Raw genomic sequence first — 20,289 nt, 5'->3', positions numbered from 1 at the left:
GCGCTGGGGTAAGCTGTGGCGACAGAGATCGTAAAGCTTATTACCAACTCTGATAGCCGAACAAAGAAGCATAACCCATACAGGAGACAGCAAAGACGTTGGTTGGAAGTCAAGAAGCTCACGCTTTGCGACATGAGCAAAGATGAGAGCAATGACACTGCAAGCCGAACTCCCGTTGTGGCCGTCTAGTGTTGACTGGCTGAAGGAAATTTCCATAGAACCATGTTACTTTGCGGGATGTTTTCCCCGACGTCGTCTATTTCGTCGGTTTCAGCCTTATCGTCAGGCACATTGTCAGGAACCACTGGCGAGTCTTCGTTCTCGCTATCATCCGCTGCCATCTTCATTAGCATCGTCGACAGAATCGCCTTCCAAATCTATAATCTTTCGTGATTCCTCGCAGCTACTACCAACTAAAGCCACTTTAAATGTTGAGGCAGCACTGGTTAGTTGGCCTTGGCAAAAAGCGATCCCTTTTTTAGCACAGGCCAATTTTCCACTGATAACTGCGATGTCTTCCGCCTCCGTTTTGTACCGCCCCATCATTGCCTAGGTAAAAAGAGTATAAAAACCCAGCTCGCGAGAAAGGAAAAATGGTCTAGTGATACAAATGTTTATAAAACACTGAAAGAAAAATATACGCTTTCCCCAGTTCGTATTTCACCAGAAACGCCTACGTTTTCTTTTGCTTGTTTAAGATCGAATTAGCTGGAAAGACAACCCCATCCACTTTTCTGTTCGATCACCCGGCATGGAGAAAGAGGGATGGAAGTTTAGTCGCAACTTTTTGTAGTGTGCTGGCCTCGGTTGTTCAAAATATGGATAGCGCTATCCACCGGATAAATGTCTAACCAGTGGATAGTGCAATTAGTTTCCCTAATACTTATCCGCTGGATAGTGATTTATAAACAATTATTTGATGAGGTTGAGCATGATATTACTATTTATCCGGTGGATAGCGCTATCCAACGTTTGAACAACCGGGGCCTGGAGGATATGGTCATTTACTGATTTTGCTTTTTCTCCTAAATGCCCCAACTGCTGCCGTACCAAGTATTTCCAAGTTACCGACAGAACGGAAATTTAAACCTTCCTAATTCATCGATGAATTAACGTGCTTTTAGCGTCACGTTCAAGTTAACGAATGGAAAAACCCTTGACTAGTGAAATTACAAACACAGTATGCCCTCATAAGACGTACATCTGATTCCAGAGATGCTTCCATTGGGATGGCGTCTATTGGGGGCTCGTGGTCACATCTATCAGGAAAGCATGTCATACGATCTTAAGAGAAAAAGACACGGAGATAGAAAAATCGATAAGGAATAAAAAATATCTGCTGATTTCCAACGAAATGGTTCAAAAAGCAACATATAAGGAAGTAACTTGTCATTGACCATCAATTTTCGCTTGCATCCCCTCTGCGACATTTTTTGAGTCGCGGAATTTCGACATCCATGTACCACGAAATGAAGTTAACCATCTCCTTCTTGAGAAGCGAGACTTCCTCTTCCCACCTCTTCATGATCTCATGCTTTTCGACGATCATTCTTTTTATTCGGATTGGTGTATCTAAAATAAAGGTAACAAATTCCAAACAAAAATATGCAAATGCCATTTACCATTTCTATTATTACGAAGAAATGAGAAAAGGAAACCTATAATTTATAAGGACGATGTGACGTTTTGCTGTTTCGGCCTTTTTGGGCCTCGTCAGCACGGCGTAGCAACATCACACAGAGTGAGCAGAAATAATGTAACACAGGATTCCACAATCACCTGTCAGTTACAGGTGAGTAAGAAGCAGCCGTGGACAGCAATAGCAATAAGTGGAGTTTGTAAATTCTCTTTTTCATCTAACTTTACTCTAAGCGGTAGAGGTTTGCGCTATAAATTGGACATCAACTTGACTGGACTGAAAAAAAAAAAAAAAAATGCTATAACAGAACAACAGATTCACCTTCATTATTCCCCAGGGGAAGTTTCCTTTGATTATCTCGGACAAAGTACACTGAGTAGATGTCGAAGGATGCTTACCACATGCACAATGTCTGTTTTCATTGTACCTCTGTACACGGGAAGTTAGTTTTGCCTTCTCAGCAGTAATTTTACTGCGGAGGCGTATTCGTTGCTTGGATGAATCTGCGTTTGATATGAAAAATTACCAACAAAGAAACAAAAGTTTTTTAAAAAAAATGACAAACAACTCGCTTAAAGAAAGGCATCCCTTTGAGCTAAATTTTCCATATATAGGCAATAGCCAAAGGGAAAAAAAGCACCAACATACCAGGCAAATTGTTCATTGACTGTGATATAAGCTCTATGCAGGAAACCAACATTTCTATCTCGTCTTGTAGGCAAACGCCGGCTGTACCCTGCACAGCTTTCTCCTTGAAGGCTTACTCTCGATTAGCCTAGCATTAACTAAAAGAAAGAAAACCCTGTTGTGAATAAGTCCGTTAAGTTCCTCACATGTTTATGCATTAATAGGGAGCTTGTGCCTGGACAACTAAGATGGCAACAAGTGATCAAAATATAATAATCAATAGGTAAAATGAGTACATGCAACAGGTGAGAAAAAAGTGAAGAAGTGTGAAACTACCCAATTCAGTTTTTAAACTGCTGCCTGTCTGGGTTGGTTGAATTCCCAAATAATAAACCATGGGTGACAAAACTCTTACTTTCAGGAAGCATATACTTAGTTGTGTTTCCACATCGTGACATATGAGAGTTTATCTGCTCCACTTCTTCACCAGTGGAGGCAGCACTCCCATCTTGCCAACAACCACCCCATATTACCTGATAATAAAATTATATTCAATTGTTTAGGGTCATATTAACTAAAATATTAAGACCTAAAAAATGTGACATATTCTGTAGACATTTTGCAGTCAGGTTTGAGATTGCATTTCTTTCTCATAAACTACAGTGCAGCATCGTCAAGGCTGTACTCCAGCAGTGCCTGGTGGCCCCTTCTGTTCCTAGGTGACTAGAAAATCTTACTTCTTATCCTAGATTTCACAGGTTCAGAGGATGAACCCCTTCAGTTTTTTCTTAGAGCAAAACCTTGATAACCATATATTAATTTACTATTCAATCATTTCGGTATCGTGTTAAATCATAAATTTAATTTTAGTGAGTTTATTTTCAACAAACCTGACTTTATTACCTGACACATCCAATTGTGAGCCTTTCCATGCATTATGGACAGGGCAGGCTTCATGCCACTTCCTTCAAGACCAACTGCCTTTCTTGCCCACTTCCAGTACTTACAACCTATATCCTCCCAACAATACTTGACACCAGCTGGTATCATTTTCTTTGGGTGAATATAGTTTGCATAGCCATATAGTTCTCCTTGGAACATGTTAACAGTCCACTGGGCTAGGCCACGCCTACAACCTGTTAATTGAAGTTGCAGTTTATACTTAGCACAACTTCCCTGGTAATAACAACTTTTCTTGTACTAATAACAAATGGCAACAATAAAAACATTGATAATGACAATAAAATCAATAATAATAATTACAATACTACATGTGAAAGAATTATTTCATTAGCATCAGGGCTGTCATTCAGCGCCAGGGGTCAGGGATTATACACAGTTACTATAACCATGACCCCCACTTACTTTAATACAAAAATAAAGAAAATAGCCACTGTAGAACCGAAAGACATCATCAATAGCTGACAGATTTCCTGCCCACTCTTTCCATTTACCTGACAACTTAAAATATTAGTGATAGCCCTGATCATAATCAATATTACATGTATTCCATTTGACCTGCAATCTCAAGTCTGGTCTCATCTAGTTTAGCTGACTTTCTGCCTCCATTGTTTGCAGCGCGCCAGTGAGTGTCTCCACATCTATTATCACTCTCCTGTAAGAACAAAATGAAAGAAGATTAGGAGATTTGAATCAGATATAAGTATATCGTATCATAAAGCTAAACCCAAAGCACTGAAGCAGATGCATTATGGAATAAGTCCTAGAATAACATGTGATGTAACATGAAAGTATCACTTTGATTCACTTAGTAGAAATCAAACATTTTATCAATAAATTTTGGCCTTATTTTAAGCACAGCTTTGATTGTTAGTTTTATTAAATGCATTATGCTATAACATAAACAAAAGCAATTGGAAGATAATTCAACCATACCTCCTGGAAAAAAATAATAGTGAAGAAAAAAATGTATTATAATAACCTTAGATCTGGATGTCTTTGAATGTACTGGCTTCAAGTGGTTGTCTACTTTGCGCTTGTTGGCAATAATAATATTTTCATAATAAGATGGCCTTCGCTGACTAAAAGAATAAGAAAACAAATAATTAAGGCCAAATCACATTCAAGTGATATTCCATATGAAATGATTTTGAAAGTTCTTTTTAAAGATTCTCTCTATTCCTTTTTGTTGTTATTATCTCCTCCTTTAAAGATGGCCATTATTCATAAGAAAATGCTTTTTTTGCTATTCTGTTCTCTAACCCTTAAAGCCTGCCCATAGAAAGCTATAAAAAATAAACACACAAACAAATACATGCAATAATATTTTAGCTCATCATACTTATGACTTAAAAAAGTTTATGTCAAACTACAAGACAAGTATCAATGCCAAGTATGAATTATTTGTAGACTAAATGTAGCTTGCCAATTTAAAGAAGTAACCCTCACTCAGGAAAACTTTTGCTTTAACCCTTTAAGTCCCAACAGTGAGTAACGTCAATTTTCTCCTAACAATATCCATACAATGTCAAGCAATTAGGTTATGAGAATTAATAAAATGATTACTTAAGGGAAAGTGCCCTGATCTTCTATCAAATTCTCTCAATTCATGCGTAAAGGAAATGTATGGAGATCAGTTTGGAGAATTTGTATGTGGATATTGGGGCTTAAAGGGTTAAGAAGTTGAATGCTTACATGTACTGGGAAAGCACTAGAAAGTATTATGAAAAATAATCAAACACATACAGTCACCATAGAATGTTAATTTTTTGTAATAGCAATATGAACTTAACACTACCTTCCTGATGACTTGTATCTGTACAGTTTCATGTTACCATCCACATGACAAGAGTGCTGAAAAATGGAACATGTTGGACACTTCACCCAGTCCAGCCCTTGGAGACCCTCTAATTCCAACCGGCAAAACTTCCACTCTTTGAAAGATTGGCTAAAGGTGGCATGACTGATAGTAGGTGCCTGTCAAAATGATGCATGCATTGCAAAAATTGAAGTAAGAAAACCGCTATTTGTTTAGGGCTTAAGTACAGCATTGGCAAAAACATATATGCTCTGCAATGGGAATTTAAAAAAAAAAAATTCTTAAAATACATCTACAGTGAGCAGATTACCATCCACTATAAAGCAGGACAGAAATGAGGCCTTTTCCCCAATGATACCGTACAATTCCGAAAATAAGCCTCGAGGCTTATATTTTTCAAAGGCCCTTTTTGAGGGGCTTATTTTTGGAGGGGCTTATATTCGGAGGAGCTTATCTATGGAGGGAAATTTGCGTTTTATAGTTGGAAGTAAATTTACAGTTTTTGCTTTGTTTTACTTTGTATTTGAGGGCAATTTTCCAAATACAAGCCCCCGGGGGGCTTATATTTGGAGGGGCAATTTACACCTGAGTGGCTGTGTACTGTTCACTAGCTTTTTTAGTCAAAAGCTGATTTTTAACAGCTTACCTACATACTTTCTTTAATCCATTTTCACCAATGGTAATTGTTAGAGGGATAGCCTCAAAGAAACCATTTACAAAACCCTTCTCTGCCATGGAAAGGCAAGGATGAATGTACCTTTCCATCACAGGAAGGACAGTAAAATCTCTTGGGGCAGTCACTACATCTTATGAGGACTTTCCCCTCACAACAATGTGGGCAGATGTTAGGTGAAGGCAGGCCCTCACAACTACGGACAGCCTCCAGCAGAAGTTTCTGGCTGCTATCCCATTTCATGGTTAAATTGGACATTCTGGTGTCCCATTTTTTCGTTGCAGGATCCTTATATGTGGTGAGAATGTTGTTGCAACTCATCAATGCAGCCTCAAGATCATCTGTGGAGAAGTAAACATTTGCTTGCCCTGGATCTGGTTGAAAGCAGTCTATGTTTCAACACCACAGGTATACAAAAAACACAGGCTAAATAGCAGGTGACAATGACAGATTGGCAGGGAAATGACACTCAAGGTATGATGATATGTAACTGAGTGAAGGCTAGTCACTATTATCACAAAATTGTTATCTATTCATGTTGTCTTTCAGGAGCATGGTTAAAAACAACAAAAATATTTTTCTAATTAAACTGCTAATAAAAAAATAATATTGCAATCCAAGCTTCCACCAATCAATGGCATCATTAAGATATGCATTTGAAATACTAACAAATTTCTACTTGTATTAAAAAAAATTCCATTAATTTTACAATCTTGGACTTACCATCATCAGTAGATGGTACGCTCTGTTGCATTTCAGCGAGATTACAGACACTTACTTTATCAAGATCAGAGTTATCGCTATCTGCAAATTAGAAAATGACAAAAATCGATTAAACTTAAGCTTGATTAACACACTGTATTACCACCAAGCAAAGCAAAGCCCTCTCTGAAGCTTACAATGTTACAAGCGTTTATTAAGTAACTAGTACATTAACATGCAGTCAAGCAAATCAAAGTTCTAAAGCGAACAAAGAGAAGATCATAATTGCCCCTGCAGGGATTTCTCCCAGAAGGCAAAATCCCGAGAAGGCACTCTAGTAACTCGCGTGTATATTAAGGAAAGTACTTACAGTTGAAATATACAGTCATACAGTCTATATGGAAAAAATCTTGATTTGCTTGAACAAGGGCTGTGAGGAATCGGTAGGTAATGATGACGTTTCTATTGTTTGCGCCCGCAAGTACGAAATGGTTAAGATGACGTAAAGACAGAACATCCCCAAGGGAACGCTTAGGTAGATTTTGTGACATTTATTGTGCATTCATACTTCGACACTCTTTTGCATTACATGTTATCAGTGACATTCTGTGGAGCAGTTGTTTCAGTGAAAGTTATGGACCAAAAGTTTAATGACACTTGTTAAGCGCAGAAGAAATTGTAAGGTGCATATAACTGTGTATATATAAACACTTGGAGAGTTTGCCAGACACGAGTTCACAAATCATTCATTGGAAACCTTGCCAGACACCCTTTCTCTCTCTTTGACCGGAATAAGAGTCAGCCCCAAACAAGCAAGACGAGTGAACAACGCCTAGCTTCTCACTAGCAGAACGATGGACGATTACAGAAATTCGCCGACAATCAAATTCTGTGCTGACTTATTCCCTACTCAAAGATGTCCTTCCACAGTAAAGTTTAAAATAAGACTAGAATGCGTGAGTGTGAATTGATCAAACTTTTAATTTCTCAGGCTTCCTTTCCGGCAAATAAAATGAACTGAATGTAAAAAGTGAAAGAGAAATAGTGAAAAATTCAACTTCTAATTAAAGTTTTTTTCTTATGGTTAGAATAAACTATTCTTGAAACTGACAATGTTTTGATCAAAGCTCTGTAAATCGACCTGAAACTGTGCATGGAACCTTGCATTTCCTGTCTTTTTCTCACCTATTGTATGGAATATGTGTGAAAATCTTCCTTATGAATCGGTATACAGGGTGTCCAGCAGCATGGTTGCTCAAAAAAAATAAGAAAATAGGAAACTCGAGATTGAGAAAATAGGAAAAATAGGAAACTTTGTATTAAAAAATAGGAGAAAAATAGGAAAATCAATGGTACTTTTGTCGACATAGATAGCCTCCCTCCACCTCATCAAGGCTATAATAAAGGCCACGAGTCCTCAGCCTTTATGTTCGCAGGATTTAGACCAACTTTCGCGGCGAACTTTCGAGGAGTGAAAAAGATCAGTAACGTTTAGTATTTTGGCTCAGTTACGCTGTAATCAGAATGACATTCTTGACTACAGGTCGAGCGCGGTTGTATAATCAAAGGTGATCATATGACAATTCCCTTCAAGTTGGTGGCAAATCTTTGAAAAGCTTCAAAGAGTGAAATTTCTTAGGATTGAAATTTCTTACGATTGCATGGTCATTAAAGGATATTGAACTAAAAAGTCCCATGGAAAGCTTTCCTTCCATTAATCTACAATCGGTAGCTGGTTGAGAATATGATTGATTGAGTTAAATGACCACATAGTTTTAAGTACCAAACCAGGTATAGCTGAGAACAAGAGCTCACCAAGAGAGCTAGTGCCGTGAACTAAATTGGAGTCTGTTCTTTTCATGTAGCATACAGGATCCAGCTGGTGATTGGTTCTTTAAACAAGAAGCTGATTGGATGATTTATCTGATCTGTGTTGTTAAAGGGCAACTTGATCATGTTTTGATTTTCAAAGATTAACATAAAAGGGAGCAAGACTTCAAAATAATTACATCATGAAAAGTTCAGAGACTGAAATGCAGTTTCAGTGGGCTATGCACAATATTATTCAATAGTCATGAGAACTATAACATTTCATACAATACATGTACATGTAAGTGCACTAGAAAATTACTTAAAAAGTAACAATAATTATAACAAAGACGTTACCAGAAACTCCAATGGGCAATACTGAGGTCATGGAAAGAGCAAATGTAATGTAAGTATTATTTTTGCTAATATTAGAACACCAAAGTCAACATACTACTTGCTTTATGATAAATCTCACTCTAAAACACAATACAACTATAATCCTATTTTCAATATTTTAGCAAATTTTGGCTTCACTAACTAAAAAATAGGAAAAATAGGAGGTTTTTGTTTAAAAACAGGAGAAAATAGGAATATGCTCAAAAAATAGGAAAAAATAGGAACTGGACACCCTGGCGTATATTTCAAAGAGCTACACAACGAGCAAGCCAAGGATGCTATTGACCGACAATATACAGAGCGGGGGCAGCTGTAGTGTCAACTATTACTACTAAGTTTATTTAGTTTTACCCTGACAGCTGGTAGTCACAGTGTGTTTTTCGTCCTCCTGCTACAGGATCACGAGAAATACGAAATCTTGTCTTTTTCCTTGGCTTCTTTGAAGACTACAGGCCCCTGTTGTTCAAAAGATAGATAGCGCTATCCATCGGATAAATCGCTATCCACCGGATAAGTATTAAGGAAACCAATCGCGCTATCCAGTGGATAGTTATTTATCCAATGGACAGCGCTATCCGCATTTCGAACAACTGGCGCCAGGAGTCTGTTGCAGTCGTCAATAGACTCCTGAAGCGCTTTTACTCCTTTCATTCAACCAAAATTCCAACCGGTCCGACCGGGAAAATTGGTCCACCTCAAAAGGTGGACCCCTTTTTTTCGAAACTTTTCTGGTTGGACCGAACCGATCTACTGAGTTCTGGACCGAAATTTTCGGAAATTTCGGTTGAATGGATGACGCGCCCCTTGTTTCCTATCGGAGCAGCTTCCGAGCCGCTAAGCACTATGGGAAGTATATCAACAGTGAATTCACGATATGGCTCAATTCACAGTGGATACGGCACAGGGTGCCCACACAATCTGTTTGTGTAGCCGATTGTTATTTTATAGTAAATGTACTGGATTTACCGTTTGCTTCACCTATAGCGATATATCGCTAACTATGTATATAAATCAATGATAAATAAACGTTGAATTACCTTGCCTGTGGTGTATAGTCGTCCTTTTGCCTCAAAAGCGGTTTTTTGAGCGATTTTGAATGAATTTGCGGAGCGATGCGATTTTTGGGGGAAAAATCGCTCCGGCGCTGCAACCCTTTCAAAACAAGGATTCCTCCCTTGTCCTTCTTATATATGGAACAGTCAACGGCGAACTCAAATTCATTCAAAATCGCTCAAGACGAGACCCACAAATTGGCCCTTGCTCACCATAGGGATCACGGAGGGTCGTGGGTTCAAATCCCATCTGGGACTCGGATTTTTTTCCGAGTCCTCCTCAAATTAATATCATGTTGTTGTTTCATCTTTAATATACTCACTTTGGAGGTTGGTTGGCCGCATCTTTGATATGCTTTAAGGTGACAGCGCGATGCTGTTAGTGAGTTCTTCACTTCTTGTGTGCTTATCATTACTTGGCTGTGTAGCCGCGTGATGCGGTTCCAGTCGAGACCCACAAATTGGCCCTTGCTCACCATAGAGTCTCCAGTAGCTCAAGTGGTTAGAGCATCCGACTAGATCACGGAGGGTCGTGGGTTCAAATCCCATCTGGGACTCGGATTTTTTTCCGAGTCCTCCTCAAATTAATATCATGTTGTTGTTTCATCTTTAATAGATGTTGATATTGATGTTGATATTGGTATTGATATTGATGTTGATGTTGATGTTGGTATTGTTATTGTATTTTGATAATGACAACGGTACCCATTCTATCGCGCGGGAGTTTATTCGCCAGTAAGGATTTCGCAAAGAGCATCAACAAAAGCAGGGGCGAAAAGTTAAAAACATATTCTATGTCCATCGTAAGCAAATCTAAATAAGCTTCCAAAGGAAAGACGATATAAATTAAAGTACGAACATTAACCACAAAGAACTGCAAAGACTGCAAAGGATCGCAAAAGAATATGCCGCAGAACGTAGGATCTATAAAATCAAGCAGATCAAGACCTAATAAGCAAAACTGACACCACGTAGACATTAAATTCTGCAATGCTGATCGTACTACGTGCAAATGAACTTTGTAAGGCATCAACACGAAACCGATAGGGCCCAAAACAGAGCGGGGCTGTAGCCGTCGACAGCCGTTTCGCCACCACTGTGGCTCATCAGGACTGCGCAACAACAGACAAAACATAAAAGCTCCGCTGAGAAAATACCAGCTCACTCTGTTTTAAAAGCCCTAACATTGGGAACTCTGACACCCACCGAATCACTATAAAAGTATATAGTGTTCAGTATTCGATGGAAAGAAAGTCGACTAAACGGCGTTTAAACCGACCGTAGGACACAGAGTGGCTATGAACTAAAGGTAAGGGAGCTTTTTGAATTAATATTTCGCGTGATCATGATTTTTTTTTTTCTTAGCGTTGTAGATTCGAATACATGTGATAAAATTCGAACAATAAGGGCCCGAATCACATGTAATAATGCAAGAAATATCGATTTTCGTTATCTTAAAGGTTACTAGTAAAGATAGACAAACAAGAAGACTTCATATCTTTAAGACTTTTTTGCATTTATTTGGCATCAGATAATACACTAATAATCCTAGTATATTCCGACCAAATGACCTCTGACGCCCTAACCCACAAATAGTGCGCTTGGGCTGCCTGTGGGTAACAGTGTCTCGTCCCAGGGCCGTCGAGAAATACCCAAATATTGCCTATTCGATGTGATTCTCGGAAGGGACGAAACAAGAAACGAAATCAGGTTCGTATCATTTAAGGCCGGTTTCTTCTACCTATTTTTACAATTCTTATGTAGGCACCTCTATGTAAACCTCTGAAACATCAATTCCCATATGCCATGCCTTCACATTGAGCAGTACTGTGACACCCCTGCTGTGAAGAGAATCACGAAGAGAACGTAGGCTTAGCTCTGGTTCCTTCCTCAGAAATAACCTCGTAAACACTGTGTAAACTATAATTGAAATCGCTCCCTTGCGTCATGATTTTCATTTCGCTTGAAGTATATACCCAACAACGTCTAAATAACATTATGTGTCTTACTATAAAATTCCAGTGCCTAAATCAATCTCAGACAGTTGATTACGGTCCGCTAAGATGAGAACGTTTCAGCAAGCGACCTTGAACCTGCGTGTGGAGGGGGAAAGGGGGTACAACACTAAGCAATCTTCGCCCCGAGGTCCAACCCGTTATCATTTTACACACCATTTTAACAAAAAAGGTATCCCTTCGTATTCCTCCTTAATAAACCTTGGTAATGTTGTTTACGGACGATATAATGTGAGGACAACGAGCATTCTTCTTTTCGTTTTAGTGCATGTAGAGTTGACCTCTACAGTTAAATATATTTAAATGATATACTATATGTTCGGCCCTTTTGAGCTACCATCTTCACTTGAATCGCGATAAGACAACGTCTAGATTGCAGTCATTTAGACATGGCGTTTTATCTAAACATAGGCAATACTAACTGAATATACGTACCTTAGATATGAAGTAAACACCTAAGTAGCCATTAAATACCCATTATGTAAGATCTTTTCGAGGCTGACTTGGGAAAATGCGGGTTTTTACTTGCACCCCAAAACTGTTTTTAGGTAGAAAAGGGACACAAATATCGATTCATCTAACAACAAACTCTCTATGGATTAAGTAAGGATCAAGTGAAAGCGGCGAGCAAACAAAGTGCTTGAGATCGGGGGTGGTGATTGGCTCTCACTATGGACAGCTTGCTCGCAGAAAACACTCGCGTAAATGTTCAAATATTGTGACTACATATACCTCCAGCCCGTGTCTGTTTTGGCTCTGATCTTATCGAATGTAGGTTCCTTGTTTTTGAAGGCTGCTAAGAAACCCGATTAGGACGTATTGAAGAGGAAGTTAACTCAGTCCTAAACACTACTGACGAGTCTTTCACATTTTCTTGCAGACTGACCCTAAGCTTCTTTTTTCATGGCGGACAACGTAACTTGGGGATCAAAAGATTTTCTTGTTCCAGAATACTTTAACTTTGCAGACGTCATAGACGAATGGGCTCTAAAAGAGCAGGTAACAGGAGCACATTTAAATCATTATTTTTATCTGTTTCACACAACTTTAGTCTCGACGTAGGGGCAGTTTCCATCGTTTAATAGGAAACGGCCAGATTTGAGAAACAATAAGGGAAACGGTCCTCTCCAGAGGCAAGTGCCTTTGGTGCTCTCGTTTAACGCCAATCATTTCTTTTATCTCTTGCAACTCATACATTTAAAAATATGTATGCAGTTGATCATACAGTAAAAAATCATGGTGTAAGAGCCTACATTTTTTAAAATTAATTCTGACAAAGCAGGTTCTTGTATTTTGGGGTAGTTTTTTTGGCAATTCTAGGATAATTAGGTTCATTCACAACTGTATTTTGATCAGCCTAACTAAACTGATTACACTATATATCTGACTGGATTTATGAAAAACATGGCTTCAGTGAGTGTCTAAAGGTCCTATGCTAAGTTCGTCCTTGATACCAAGACTTTGACCCTCCCCACCCAGCACAACTGGTGACTGTCTGCACCTCCCACTGAGCTCTGCACTTATCATGATAATCATTCTCAGCAGAGGCCTGATTCAGCTGGCTAGGGCAAATTAAGACCAAGGTACTCGCCAGTCAAAGACTGCACTGAACATTACTGCTTACTGCAGGGGCTGTGTTAAAACAGCCCCCTCCCTACCCCACTAATTTTGACCCCAAGGCCTGATCCACCCACCTACTGTTAGGGCAGTCCCTGAGCTATCCAGCTGTACCGACCAAGACGTCAAGCCCCCTACATTTTTTGGCACTGGGCTGGCCTGAAGCCGGGCTGCGCCCGGCGCCAGGCGAAATCCCAGTGGCCACGTTTTAACGAAATTAGACAGATATATGTGATCTCAAATTCAAATTCCTTGGTTAAAATTTTATCATGATTTAACTGTGATACATATAAGAACCTGCTTAACCTTGCTTGGCAAAACTGGTTCTTCTATAAATAATATCTTTGGGTATTAAAAAGACAAAGTTTTTACAAGGTGCTTACCAGCGGGTTTTTACTGTATTGTATTTTTAACTTCACAATTATACTGATTAGTGTATTTTAACTTTTACTCGTTGCAGGAGAGCAAAAGAAAGAGTGATATTCCAGCCCTTTGGTGGATTGATGGTGACGGTAATGAAGTGAAGTGGAGTTTTCAAGAAGTCGTTTTGAACTCTAAAAAGTAATAGTTTTCTCAGCCTATCTCCTTAAATGGCATTTCCAATCTGTACTTAAGTTAATTAACTTCTCGCTAACGTGGGATGTTTTATTTTTTTGAACGCCCCTTTGAGAAATTCATCTACGCTTACCATCTAGGTTGCTTATTGCTGTCAATTACCGGACTGCATCTCTATAGACGCTCTTGAAGCTTGCAAAGTGGGTCGCCACTAAAGAAGTGCAACTACTTACACAAATGCATGAAGTTTGTCACTCCCCAACTGTAGATATAACGATAAATGTAAAATTTAACTTTTTCACTGCTTGGTTAACCACCATATATCCTTGAGCCAAAAGCAACTAAAACAGTGTCACGTGGGTACCTCGTATTCAGAGATTGTAATCTTGCTTTTTCTTCCCTCTAGGACGGCTAACTTGCTGTGTGCGGCCGCTGATATCAAACAAGGCGACCGTGTAATGATAATTTTGCCCGCAGTTCCGGAGTATTGGATGATACAGGCTGCTTGTTTAAGAACAGGTTGGGTTAATTAAGGTGTCGTGGATTAGATTTATATCGATTCTATAGCCATGTAGACATACTAACACAGCGGATTTTGAAAGGAAAAGTAAACATAGGCATTGACGATAAAACTCATAAAAGCGTGCGTTTATCTCGTCCTGTAATTTGAAATGATCAGTTCTTCCTTGATTGGTTCGTTAGCTCTAACTGTATCGTTTCTATCAGATTTCGACTTATTTCAATTTTCATGCCGCATATCGTGCATAACAAGGTGCATAGCAAATGCTCCAACATGTTAATATCAACGCATAAACCCAGTCAATTTCTAAGAGAAGAGCCGTTTGAAAGCAGGGACGGATCCAGGATTTTTAAATGGGGAGGGGGGAGGGGGGGGGGGGGGGGGTGGCTGATAGCAATGGGCCACCAAAATATATGTTAATGTATTTTAAGTTGTCCTACGTTTGTCCCAAACATGGTGATTTAGGAAGAACAAATTGGAGACCTTAACACTGCAAACTCTTGAAAAAAAAATAGAAGCTAATAGAAATACCTTACTGAAGACGCCTGTAGAATTTGAGGCTTCTACGAAAAATACCCTAACCTGGGGAGTGAAATGTGAAAAACTAAACTTCAGAAAATCGTGGGGAATTTGTTAGATAAGCTTCGAAAATTGTACACGAATGGAACTGTCATCTATAATTTTTTAGCCGCTCCCAAGTAATAGAAAATTGTAGGCATACAATATTTGCTTCTCCGAACAGATATTTTACAGAAAACAGTCGTTGGGTGCCCTTATTTCAGAGATCGCGCGGTCACAAAGGCGTTACACAGAAATGCGCCGAAATTATAGTTCTTATGTGTGAACACCTTAAAGTGGAACGATAACACCAACGAAATTTGTTTGCAAGGCGTCTAAGTGACTGCACATTCTCAGGAACTTGAAGCGCGCAAAGGGGCCCTCCAGTGGACCTTGTCACCATCTATAGCCCCCTGGTTCGCTCTGTCCTAGAATACTCTTCTGTTGTCTGGGCTACTTGCCTTCCTCGCTTCCTCATTGACCAGCTTGAAGCTATCCAGAAGAGGGCCCTGCGAATCGTATACCCTGACCTCCACTATCAACAGGCTCTTGCACAAGCCAACATTACCAGTTTAGAGGATAGACGCGCCCACCTGTGTCTTAAAGTGTGGCACAATATCAAAAATAACCCGGATGGCCAGCTGCACCGCCTTCTCCCTTCCGTGCGATCCGAATGCCACTCTTACCATCTTAGGAACAGTAGCAGTTCTAGCCGCTTCCAGTATAGAACAAAACGCTTCGGTTCTAGTTTTTTCCCAGAAACGGCGAAAATTAACTAATCTTACGAGTCTAGTTATCTCTAGTATTGTCCTTTATCTATATCTGAATTGTAAATAACTTATAAATAGCCTGTAATCCCAGTCCCTCTGAAACAAATGTAATTTTATTTTTAGTTGTAACTTATGTAAGCACATTGTAATTCATATTTTAATAAACCATCATCATCATCATCATCAACAGAAGCCCTAAGTTTTCCGGGTCGGTGCAAAAGCTATCTCCTTATAGTGCAAACATAACCTGAAATACGTCCACAATGAATTGTCTATCGGGGGTGAGATCTATCCTGTTAATTTAGCACTATTGTTACAGGTGCAGTCTTCATGGTAATCCCAGATAACATTGGGCCCAAAGAACTTCACCGCAGAATTGTGAAGTCCAAACCAGTCTGTGTGGTGTCAGCTAACTCTGATCAGATTAGAGAAGAGCTGTTTGATGTTATCGAAAAGGTATGTGACTCAATCTTATTTGATTAAATAAACTACTCTGCAATGTTTAAATATAAGGCAGTTCAGGTATGGGAACATTTTCAGAAGAACTGAAGTTTCTGAAGTTGTCAGCCATGAAAAAACAAGCTTAGGGTCAGTCTTCAACAAAATGTGATAGACACGTGAGTAGTGTTCCGGGGGTGTTCCGAGGTTTAAAGACACCCTTTCTCCATGGCACATGGGCAGATCATTATCGGTAGGCTGCAGTGACGTTATAACTTCTAGACCAATCAAAAGTTAGGAAAAAAATGCGTTGAAATATTGTCACTTATTATGCCTTTGCTGCTCTTAGTTGGTTTGTTTCTTCGGTTTATTTTGTTTTACAGGTTACGGAAGTCAATATAAAAAGTAAGATTTTGGTCAACAGGATCAAAGTTAAACAAAGGTATCTTGGAAGGTCTATCTCAACTCATGCGTCCAACGCGTCTTCCTTACTTCTTACACAAAAACCATTCATCAACAACGTCCTCGACGAGAGTTTTTATATATTTTTTGAAGTTTCTTCTATGTGATGACGAAGAACAGATAGTCTTGTTGAAAGGACCAAGGCAAACAATTATTATTCTTTGATGCAATTGTAGATCGAATGTTTTTCAAAGCAACCGAAACGCATTGAACTTAGTTGAATTACAGAGAGGCCAAAACACAGTTTTCAGTTGGGACAGATTATTTAAAATTGCAACTTTAATCCTTGTATTTACTAGGGATTTTTTATATTTCATGCCCTATGCACCCTCTTCGAGGCATGTAGATACAGTCATCTTTTTTTTATCAATTATAATTGGAGACTCCCGCGCGCGTGTTTGTAAATCTCCTTTAGGCTTCGGTCGGGTCAGAAAAAGATTATTATGGATTATGATAACCCAGGGTTAGAGCGAAATTTGAATTCAGCTATGAAGCTCAATGTCGCTGAACACAGTTTTGTCAGTTATCGAGTGTATGTCATTTGCCAAATCCATAGCAAGAGAAAGGTTGCAGCTCACAAGCTGAAACTGGGTAACTGAAAAATATACTGATGAAAGATTTTGATTGACAGGTAAAATGTGACGTTTTCGTAGTTTCCATGGCAACATAGACGATTGTATGCAACCTTAAAATTTCACTTTTGCTCAGTTCACATAAAATTTGCTCATTAGATTTTCCTATGAACTTGCACACAGCATACTATAATTAATCATTACCATTTGAAACTTATTTGACCAAATTTTAACAGACGGGTTTTTAGATAATCAATAATGTAATTGTACTTTAATTACTAAATGTGTCACAAAATTCGTCTGTTCAACTTCCATTTTAAAGTTCTCATTATGTAAAATACGATAAAGTTAAAATTCTGCCAAATATCACAAAATTTTGACGAGTAGATTTTGAGAAATCGTGTCGTGTGTATATCTAATTTCAAACACCCGCCGTCACGCGAGTTACCGCTGACCGACCCCAAAACTGTATTCAGCCACCTTAAAAAGCTTAAAAAAACCACTAGATTCCATTTAATTCATTTTGTCCACAATTTGATGATAAGATGCTCTAAAAAAGAATGACAGTAGACAATTCAAGAAAATGCTTTTGAACAAAAAAAGGAAGAAAGAAAGACAGAAAAACCTGATTTTAAAAAAATAACTCCTGGTCAGGACTCAACTGGGCCGTGCCTGACCGTTTAATGTCTAGGTAAGAGGTAAGTGATAAGGTATGCTGCTTTTATTCGGTGAGTGATTTGCATCGGCGCCTAAAAAGCTAAAGCAGAGGTATCTTAACGATACTGTGGTTTCTACTATACTTGCAGGGAAGGCTGGTTGGAATTTGAGAGCCTTTTAGAAACTGCAAGTGGCGATTTTCAGGTAACTTGAAAGTAAAGTACTCTGTAAAGCTAAAACATTAAGCTGCCTGTCATATATCCATGAATAGTAAGAACAGATAAATTTTCAATTCAATTTTTCTTTATACCACACGTGGCGTGTATAATCAATTGTTGTTATTACCGTTTACATCATCGTTATCGTTGCTTTACATGCAGGTTCCTCTAACGTTAAAAATCGCAAATGGTTGCACCAGAGTACTGTTAATACAATCTTGAATAGTTGATAGGGTAAATGTAACAGCTTGATTTCTGGGTTTAGCTTGCGTCATAGGAATGAACCTACTCAGAATCTCTCTACCTGCTGAAAACATACATATAAGACATAACTAAAGGTCGACCTTTTTGACGATCTTTTTGCGCACGTGACAAGAGCTCACGAATCAGAAGCCAATACGTTACAACCTAGGAAAATCGGTGTGCCTACAGCTGAAAATACAGTAGGCTCGCAAAATGACAGAGACGGCAAAGAAACCAGCATTTTTTCTCTTTCACTGTGAGGCGCGTGGGGACACTTGTTCCTTGCGCTCGCGAGTTTCGCACTCTCTGCAGAAAATAACGTTAGCAAAGAATCAACAACGAAAATGCTGTATGTCGAAGTATAATGACATTGCGAAGGGTCTAAAAGAGATCTGACCAGCCGAAAATTATTATTATTATTATTATTATTATTATTATTATTATTATTATTGTCATGATCATTGTCATTGTCATTGTCATTATCAGTATCATTATCATTAACATAATCATTATTATCTTTATCACGTGACACGGATAGAACTTTAACAGAGCAGCGTGCAGTCATAACCAGCTGTTTCGCTTTCTTTTTTTCTTCATTACGGTATAGCATAATAGCATAGAATGATAACTGAGAGATTATTATACTGACAGTCAAAGGTGAGGTTGGCGTGGCAACTTTCTTTGGTTGTAGTTGTTGGAATTCATTTTTCTCATCCTGTTCACAAAGTTTGAAATTTACCACTGTTTTGTTTAATACATGTCGTTGTTTTATTTTATTTTATTTTTCTCTTTGAAAGTCCGTGAACTCATTAAGTTCAGCTCCCACTAACATATTCTTCTCAAGCGGAACAACTGGAAATGCAAAGATGATCGAACACTCGCAAGCCAGTATGGGACTGGGAAGTTTAGCAATTGAAAAGTACGTGCTATAGGGGGAAGAAATACTGATTTTTCGCTCCTAATTTAGTCCCTCCGCCACTAAGGGGTAGTGGGTAAAAAGAGAGGGAGGGCTAAAAAACATTTCTTCTTCTAAGGATGGGTGGGGCTTTTTATAGAGGACAATACCAATTTCAGCACTGAAGCACATGTTCGGCTGGTACGTTACGCATACGCATACGCACAACCGAGGACAAAACAGCTCTCAATTGCTGCCGCTGCCGGGGTGATATGATTGTGCGCATGCGTAAGGTACAGTTGGTACGTGTGCTTCTGTGCTGAAATTAGTACTCTTTGTATAGAGGGTCTGCTTTAGAGAGGAGAGCTGTAAAATGCATTCTTTCAGTTTTCTTCCTCGGTTAGGCTTAAAGCATTTAACTAAATCATTTTCTCTTACAGGACTAATGAAGAAACAGATTTAATTTGGGTAACTACTCCTACTGGGTGGAGTGTGCTTCTTATTCAGTCTTTTTATGGTGCTTGGTCCGATGGAGCAGGGACTTTCGTTCATTACAAGAAAGTGACCCCTAGAGAAGCCCTGAAAACCTTGCAGGAGTATCCTATTACTGTGGCTCAGTTTAGGCCTTCCATTTACATAAAGGCTTTGGAGGAGGGTTCTCATGATAGCTTTAAATTTGCCACATTAAAACGCTGCTTCGTCGCAGGGGAACCATCAAACAAGAAAGTGCTACGTCGTTGGAGAGAAAAAACAGGAGTGGAGCTCTGGGACTTTTACGGACAAACGGAGCTGGTATGTTTCAAAATCTGTTAATCAGGGCCTCCAGTAGCCTGCGGACACAGTCGTATTTCCGGTCGTCGCAATACGTCTGTGTCCACTGGCTCGGCCTCTAAGGATGCCTTCATTTAAGTGTCATACATTTCGCACGAGATAATAACTTCAAACTCGCTTTTTCTTACCCCTGCCTTTGTAAGACGAGACGGTCAATTCTAAGTGGTTATTCAAGTCACGTGAAGGTTTAGGGTGATCTTTCCCAAAAGCCCTCCTCTCCCACCTCCTCCGCTCGGCAGTACAAAACTGAGCCACTGAGCT

General features: G+C 39.1%; 2 protein-coding genes across 2 annotated transcripts in view; one reads left to right on the top strand and one right to left on the bottom strand.

Moving 5' to 3' along the window:
* Positions 1-1,369: 1,369 nt before the first annotated feature.
* Positions 1,370-5,289, bottom strand: LOC140926223 (uncharacterized). Its single transcript, XM_073375998.1, has 9 exons — positions 5,248-5,289; positions 5,025-5,203; positions 4,209-4,308; positions 3,769-3,881; positions 3,632-3,659; positions 3,170-3,466; positions 2,613-2,799; positions 2,038-2,142; positions 1,370-1,620 (listed from the first exon to the last, which is right to left on the bottom strand). The coding sequence occupies exons 1-9, from the start codon at positions 5,287-5,289 to the stop codon at positions 1,400-1,402; spliced, it is 1,272 nt and encodes a 423-aa protein (XP_073232099.1). The 3' UTR covers positions 1,370-1,399.
* Positions 5,290-12,548: 7,259 nt separating this feature from the next.
* LOC140928653 (acyl-coenzyme A synthetase ACSM4, mitochondrial-like) overlaps positions 12,549-20,289 on the top strand; it is a 40,150-nt gene continuing 32,409 nt past the window's right edge. Inside the window, exons 1-6 of the mRNA XM_073378432.1 lie at positions 12,549-12,691; positions 13,770-13,870; positions 14,271-14,383; positions 16,032-16,168; positions 16,534-16,592; positions 17,991-18,045. Coding sequence (XP_073234533.1) covers positions 12,596-12,691; positions 13,770-13,870; positions 14,271-14,383; positions 16,032-16,168; positions 16,534-16,592; positions 17,991-18,045 — 561 coding nt within the window. The 5' untranslated portion in view covers positions 12,549-12,595. The remainder of the gene's footprint in view (positions 12,692-13,769; positions 13,871-14,270; positions 14,384-16,031; positions 16,169-16,533; positions 16,593-17,990; positions 18,046-20,289) is intronic.

The sequence above is a fragment of the Porites lutea genome, chromosome 2 (genome assembly GCF_958299795.1).
Source record: "Porites lutea chromosome 2, jaPorLute2.1, whole genome shotgun sequence".
NCBI classification, from domain to species: domain Eukaryota; kingdom Metazoa; phylum Cnidaria; class Anthozoa; order Scleractinia; family Poritidae; genus Porites; species Porites lutea.
This window is presented reverse-complemented; position numbering and strand designations above follow the sequence as displayed.

Coding starts and splice junctions, on each gene's coding strand:
- LOC140926223 (XM_073375998.1), bottom strand. CDS start 5,289: ATGTTTTTGCCAATGCTGTACTTAAGCCCTAAACAAATAGCG. Junction 4,309..5,024: donor AGATACAAGTCATCAGGAAG/GTAGTGTTAAGT, acceptor TTATTCTTTTAG/TCAGCGAAGGCCATCTTATT. Junction 3,467..3,631: donor TTCTTTATTTTTGTATTAAA/GTAAGTGGGGGT, acceptor ATTTGTTATTAG/TACAAGAAAAGTTGTTATTA.